Genomic DNA, 6,840 nt, shown 5'->3' with positions numbered 1-6,840 from the left:
TTGTTGTGGCAAAATTCAAGCTCCATTCAGGCTTGAGTGATATTTCAAGATTTGTGTCTTGCTTCAATGCAAAAAAAACCTCTCAGCATGACAAGGCTAAATACAGTCAGACGAGACGAATCGGAGAAAAAATATGATCGACGAAATAGGCAAAACTGGTCAGCCGGGCACAATTAATGAAGGCAATTGATCAATTTAGTAAGTTGGTCGGCGACGACTGATGATTCCTTGTCCTTTTAGACAAAAACCAGCTCCTCTCTCACGAAGTTGTGAAGTGCGAATATTTACGGTGACTGTAAAATAACTAATAAGTTTCCCCACTATCACAACAAATCGATCAAAAATTGTATTATCATTTCACAGTTGGTGTTATGCACTCCTGTTATAATATGGAGGAGATAACCGTCCAAGGCAATGTTCGACGGCAGTGAGCAAAACGACTAAGAGCGATAGTACATACTATATAGTAGTGTATAATATATAGTCATTTACATCTTGAGGGTTCCGTCAATCAATTTGCTACATTATGTGCAATTTAAAGGGTCCTTTTCTCACGCTTTTCTAACTCTTGATGGTCTGAATGAATCAAATTTGTTTAATTGAGGGATTGATTGGCGCGTGAAGTCGATTCAAATATAATTGAGCGTCGAAGTTTGACGTTCGCATGTTTAGAGGCACATTATTTCCGTCAAGAATTTCGCACTCCGTATAAAAGCGGCTCATCACTTATGATTTTGATCCCATCTATGTCGGATTATTTATGTCCGATGTTTTACAATTGACTACCAATTCAAGGTTGCCGACTTGCAGCTGAACCATGTTTCAACAAATAATACGGTTTGGGTTGGACAAGTTCTGGTTAGATAATGATCAGTCACGGAGTTGAGAAATTCTTGACGGAAATGTTTGGAATCGAGGAAGATGTCAATGGTCGCCGCTTAGTTTCACCCAGATCTACCACGTAGAACACGCTAAAACGTCAATCAAGATTAGTTCCCTCCAACCGTCAGCGAATGGCTGAGCGTGAGAAGAAGACGCTTTAAATAGTGCCGCAACAATACATATAATGTTTAATATGTTGCAAAGTGGCTGGAACCTATAGCGGGAACACTTGAGCAACTATTTTAAGTTCGACATCAAATGAGTGTCCAATCCTAGACTCAATTACATATGTAGGAGGACTTCAAGGATTAGAATGTTCGGGATTGTATATTTGTGATTTGTCATTCCCTGGATTGCCTATTTTTTTTGCTCTTCCTTTGAACGAAATGAACCTCTTACAAGCTTGAGTATATTGAACTGTATTGAAAATGATGCGTTGAGGAGGACATATTACGTCAATCAACCCCAAAGATAGTAATGGTAGAAGAATGGATGTCAAAAACATGAAGGACATCAACTTCAACAGTGGATAGTGCAGCAAAGGATTTCGAAGAAAAATGATGATTTTGAATGTTGCGTTGACTCATAATTTCTCAAGCTGAACTTTATACGGCAATCATAACCTTGAAATCTTCAAAATCCACCTTGCCTGCCAAAAACATTATTCAGCAAGGATTCATGATTGAACTATCTTGCTGACCTGACTTATTTTACTGACAGTTTCGATGGATCTGGTTCCCAGGTAATGACCCAAAATTTCCTCCATCACAAGTTTTGGAGTAAGAAACAGTTTCAGAAGTGCCTTTTTGTACCTATTTGACTTCATTTCTTTACAAAATATTGCTGGCAAAAAAATAAAATGTTCATGTATTACCATGTCTTTGCTACCTTTATGCGTCAATCAATGGAGTTCTTACCTCCTTCTTTATTTCTTTACGTAACCCTTTCTTAATTGAACCTGTTTTATTTTTTGTGTCTTCTAGGAACTTGGTTGTTGTTAGGGTTGGGTCTGAAATTGTTTGGAGGCTCCTGAAAAGACGAATACCAAGTTTGCCTACATTTGGCTTTCATTCTCTATGCTCATTTAATTTGGGGTAGCTTTACACTAGGATGGAAAACCCAGGATTGAATCCGGTTTGAGGATTGAGGGAGGAGTAGTGCTGGGCCGAGTTTTTCGCAATATGAGTCTTTTTGTTCGACATGAAGTCCTCTGCTGAACCTCTGCTGGGTCTTTTGCCTATTTCGCCCCAGCACTGCTCCAATTTCCATCCTCAAACCGAATTCAATCTCGGTTTTCGATCCTAGTGTAAAGCCGCCCCTACTCAAGACCAATGGCCCTTCCCCATGACTATTCTTATGTCTCCGCCCTTAATTAGACCGACCTTTGACCAATCCGAAAAGATCTCCACTTGCCCTTTTTCGCCATTGGCCAGTCTCTTTTTCTGTCTGCGAGTCAGTAGCCAATCAATAAAGACTCTTTACATTCCAATCTTACTCGTCCTACAACGGCAATTTCTCAACTTGAATAAAAAAAAACTTGCACCGAAAGAGGACAAACATTGGCAAGATTTGATGGCACATGATAAGAAATTATTGCGTTGGCGTCATCCAGTTTTGGTAATTATAAATCGAACGGACAAAGACAGCAACAGTTCAAATCATTTTATTATCATGCAATCCCGTGTTCCAATGACAAAAGCTTGGTTTGGAGGGTTTGGACAACTTCATGACAATTGGCGGTCTTGATCCTTTTCCGCAAGGCCCTGACAAGTTTCTTCCGATACTTGTCGGGGGCAATGATATCGGGATCGCCTTCGAGCACGCCCCGGAAATCCGAGGGCAGAGTATCCATCATCTCCTGGCTCACGTCCATGCCAATGTGAGTCTCCATGTGGATCCTCAAGTTGTATCTGGAATTAGAATTCGATAAAATACGGTCGAACGTGCACAAAAGAGCCAAGAGCCCAACTGAATTTAAGGGGGTATGCTATCTCAATCCAATTTAGAATTCGAACTCAACGTACCTTTGAACGTGAATACCAGGACATAGAGGGCACTGATGACGGCTCGTTTCGTCGTGGATCTTCATATGGCGATAGATGGAATTTTCGTCCCCAAAAGCTTTCCGACATTTAAAACATATTGCGGTGGGCTTTTTTGTCTTTTCGTCCACAACAATTTCGTTTTGCTCTGCAACAAAGGGGTGGATTAATGTCGACATGTTCCTCTAGCTCGATCAAGACGTTTCAAGAGGAATGTCTCTTTAAACTTGACAATCGCAAATCAATTGAAATACCCTCCAGTTCAAAATGAAGAAAACTCACCATTCACCAAGTAAAAGACGAGACTGCCTGGACACTTTCTTCTGGCTCGTCGTTGGCCCACCACAATGGACATTACCTCTTCTCGGACAGCAGGTTCCAGGGGCGCCTCAGGAGCAGGGACCAATTGAGCGGGGACAATTGGATCCGGCAGCAGTTGTCCACCCAGGTCCTCTCTTTGGTGCTCTGATTGAGTCTGAGCCATTGGAACGATGGGATTTCGGGCGGCTCCATATTGGGTCATGAAATATTCCATGAGGAATTTAAACTGCAACCCGTGGAAGGCTTGCATCCAGACTTGTTGCCCTGGAAGCAAGGGATGAGGGTTCCAGGGGTTGATCAAACCATTGAGGAATGGCACAGAATGATTCGGAGCAGGTGGCGCCCCTTGTTCCCATTCCAATCCTCTTGGTTCTTTCGTTGCGTCCACAAGATCAACATTGGGCGTGCTTGCAGACGCCTCAGAAGCTGCCCTAGCCTGATGAATCAAGTTTTGGAGGTTGCAATTGATGTGGCTCATCTTGAACTGATTGGAAGGCAACGGGAAGGGTACACAAAACGGAAAAGGTGGACTAGTGTGGAATTGTTGTGATTGATAAGCTCACAACAAGAAGGCTGAATTGGATAATTATACTACAGAAATGGTGTATTTGTCGAGCTGACGAATTCTAATTGATGGCAGCACAAGAACAAGTTGTTGGTGATTGACGACGGGAGCGAAAATGCTAACGTTAACCCCAAGGATCTTCGTGAACTGAATGATGGGTTGCCTATAGGTACTAGTTCCTTTTATACTTTAAAGCTCTGGGCTGTGCGCTGGTGTAGCCTGGGTAGCCTAGCGTGCGCCCTTCACTGGTGCACTTGAGCAAGCCAGCTGGGTAGCTTGCGCAGCTTGCACAGGGGAAAACGCATTTGGGCGACTAGCTCTTGTGCGGAGAGGTCAGCCCGAGAAGCTCCTTGTGATCATCACGCTCAAAATGGATATATGCGAGCTGGTACTGGGAAGGGCAAGTGATTACAGATTAAGTTTGATATGAAATCGCCAACGTCTGTTGACATCAACTTTGGTTATGAAAAGCAAGACTCTTTGCGAAATGTTAGTTCACACATAAGTTTCGATAAAAGTTTGATTTATAGGAATCATGTCAAACTATGATCCTTTTAGGACATGTCTTTGTACGAATCGTCATCTTCATTATCCCCATCCCTGTGACCGCAAAGTCATAAAGCGCACTTGGCTAGTTTTCATTTGTTTAGAAATTGGTCGAATGTACAAACATATACATAACAAATAAATGAAAATCTATTGGCAATTGCGCACTTATGATTTTGAATATATAGATAAGAAACAACGAGAAGCATTTCATTTTTGGTTGCCATGTAAGTACTTGATTTGTACGCATGTTACACTTAAAATACAAGGAACTGCTCAAGATAGTCCAAGCCGCCTAAGAGTGCCCAAACGGCCCAATGACACTATTTCATCTCCCCGCGGTAAGTAAAAAATGGAATCACCTAACCTTTAAAGATCATTCCCCATTGAGCACAGGATTAAAAATGACACCAGGACATCAGGCACTTGGTCTCGGAGTCAAACTCTCAAATAGATCTCAGAGTTGGCGCCGAAGAGATGGGTGTCTGGTAGTACTGGGGCGAGTCCGGACCCTGGGAGTCTAATAAAAACTCAAAAAGAAGTAAAGGACTCGTACAAGTCTAACTTTTACCGGACTCGCCCCAACACTAGTGTTTTGTGCTCTAAGCTTGCACGCCAAACCGTCTTTGGTGGAGTCGGCATGCATGAGCACAAATTGAATTATGCAAAAGCTGCTTAAAACCAAGCAAGTTTCAGTCTTATCAACCAACCCTGATTAGCCAGTGATCGAAAACATACGAAGCAAATCCATTTTGATTTTCGCCCCACGTCAAAAATCTGCCAACTACTTTCTAGGTAACAGTGAGGCCGCCCTAAGAACGAAGCCAGAGGAACCTCAAATTGACGGCATCAGCAGAGCAACTGGAGAAAACTCTGCGGGCAATCCAGAGACTTGAAAGCACTTTTTGAGTAGTGTCTAGAGAATGGCACTCACCAAGAATATCCTTGTTGAGTCAAATGATGTAATGGCTTCATCTTACTTTGTGATGTTACGGGCTCCATGACCGATGGCCCAATGAAAATAGGACTTAAATAAACCAATTAAACCCACCACCCCATGACTACTCGAGTGCATCTGTTAGGAGAACCCAGCCAAGACCTAGGTTATGCCAGCATGGGTGGGAGGTGCCTTGAAGCCACGACTTTTGTCCTGCATATTGACCCGATAAATAGAGCGAAATCTTCCCAGACATACCTTCAGCTCCCAAGACTTAGGCCGAGCTAGCAACAAGGCTTCAGATATGGGCTTGAACTGAACCCATGACAAAGCGGAAGACACGCGGCTATCACGGGTCAGAGTGGCACAAGACATGATGAGTTCCGCTACCTGGCTGATTTTGGTGGCCTATTCGACAGTGGTTTGAAACCTTTGGCTGCACTAAGTCAAGCGAATCCCAGAACAAGGATGGAAAGAACAACAAAAGCAAATTAAAGAGCATACATTGTCAAAGACAATAGAAACATAATAAGAATAAGAAAATAAATAATAAGACACAATACAAACAATATTGAATTGAAAGACACATCATTAAAAAGTTCATTCAATTATAACCATCCGTAATTTAAGTTTAAGCCTTAATTCAAGCCCCTCGAACAAATATCAAGTGGCTGCTTTGTTACAGATGATTGAATTTGCTTGACAAGCCAGTATTCTTTGTCAAAATAGGAAAAGTTATGGAAAAACAATAGACTTTGGCGCTCCATTGAATATAACAAAACCCATAGGATAAATTTTACGTAACTTGCAAAATTTTGATTAATTTCACCATACTCGCAACAAAAATGAATATTTCTATTTAGATTTGTACACAATTTGTACACAAAGATTTGTCACAAGTGTCCTCAAGCACGTTCTGAAAACTGAAATATATTTATCATTTTCAAATACCATGCGCCTGATATGTTACGAGAACTAGTATATTTATGCGGTGCTCAATTATAAGCCCCTGTTTTATGTCCCATCATTTCGATTTCTGAAAATGTTGTGAAGGCATCTATTAATTAGAGGTTTGTTGAGACGGCTTTTATCCGTTTCCTTGGGGTCACGATACACATATTTGTCAGTTATCTCATTAAACTATTTTTCTTTTGAAAATGTTCTTACCCCGATTAGTGTAACTTAATTCAAACAGTAATATTATTGTGGATTGGGAGAATTTCATGGCAAGGTCACTTGTTAAGGTCAAAAACCCTTGTACTCGTACGAAAAATACAATTCTTACCAACAAGCACGATGCAAGCGACCTCTGGCGTCACGGACTATTTCTCCCCTTTAGATAGCTGGCCTTGAAAAACAATTGTGCGTTAGGTTGAAATATCATAAACGGAACCTCATCGACGTCAGTTCCTATGCTTATATGCTTCGGGTCGCGGGGCTAGTCATTTACGCCATCGGATTCATTGATCTTGTGCTAGTTAATCATGTGGGTCTGTTTATAGAGCATCTCACAATTGGTCTTATGATCATGATCCCGTATTGATTTT

At 41.6% G+C, this 6,840-nt stretch overlaps 1 protein-coding gene across 1 annotated transcript; it reads right to left on the bottom strand.

Annotated features, from left to right (window-relative positions):
• Nucleotides 1-2,551: 2,551 nt before the first annotated feature.
• LOC131892228 (uncharacterized) lies at nucleotides 2,552-3,926 on the bottom strand. Its single transcript, XM_059242014.1, has 3 exons — nucleotides 3,207-3,926; nucleotides 2,907-3,072; nucleotides 2,552-2,792 (listed from the first exon to the last, which is right to left on the bottom strand). The coding sequence occupies exons 1-3, from the start codon at nucleotides 3,721-3,723 to the stop codon at nucleotides 2,552-2,554; spliced, it is 924 nt and encodes a 307-aa protein (XP_059097997.1). The 5' UTR covers nucleotides 3,724-3,926.
• Between the last annotated feature and the right edge of the window lie 2,914 nt (nucleotides 3,927-6,840).

Source organism: Tigriopus californicus, chromosome 12, assembly GCF_007210705.1.
Source record: "Tigriopus californicus strain San Diego chromosome 12, Tcal_SD_v2.1, whole genome shotgun sequence".
In the NCBI taxonomy this organism is placed as follows: domain Eukaryota; kingdom Metazoa; phylum Arthropoda; class Copepoda; order Harpacticoida; family Harpacticidae; genus Tigriopus; species Tigriopus californicus.
This window is presented reverse-complemented; position numbering and strand designations above follow the sequence as displayed.

Excerpts from the sequence above, each read along its gene's own strand:
- LOC131892228 (XM_059242014.1), bottom strand. The coding sequence starts at position 3,723 with ATGAGCCACATCAATTGCAACCTCCAAAACTTGATTCATCAGGCTAGG. Across the intron at positions 3,073-3,206 it reads CGTCTTTTACTTGGTGAATG|AGCAAAACGAAATTGTTGTG; the intron begins GTGAGTTTTCTT and ends CCTTTGTTGCAG. Across the intron at positions 2,793-2,906 it reads CCTGGTATTCACGTTCAAAG|ATACAACTTGAGGATCCACA; the intron begins GTACGTTGAGTT and ends TTCTAATTCCAG.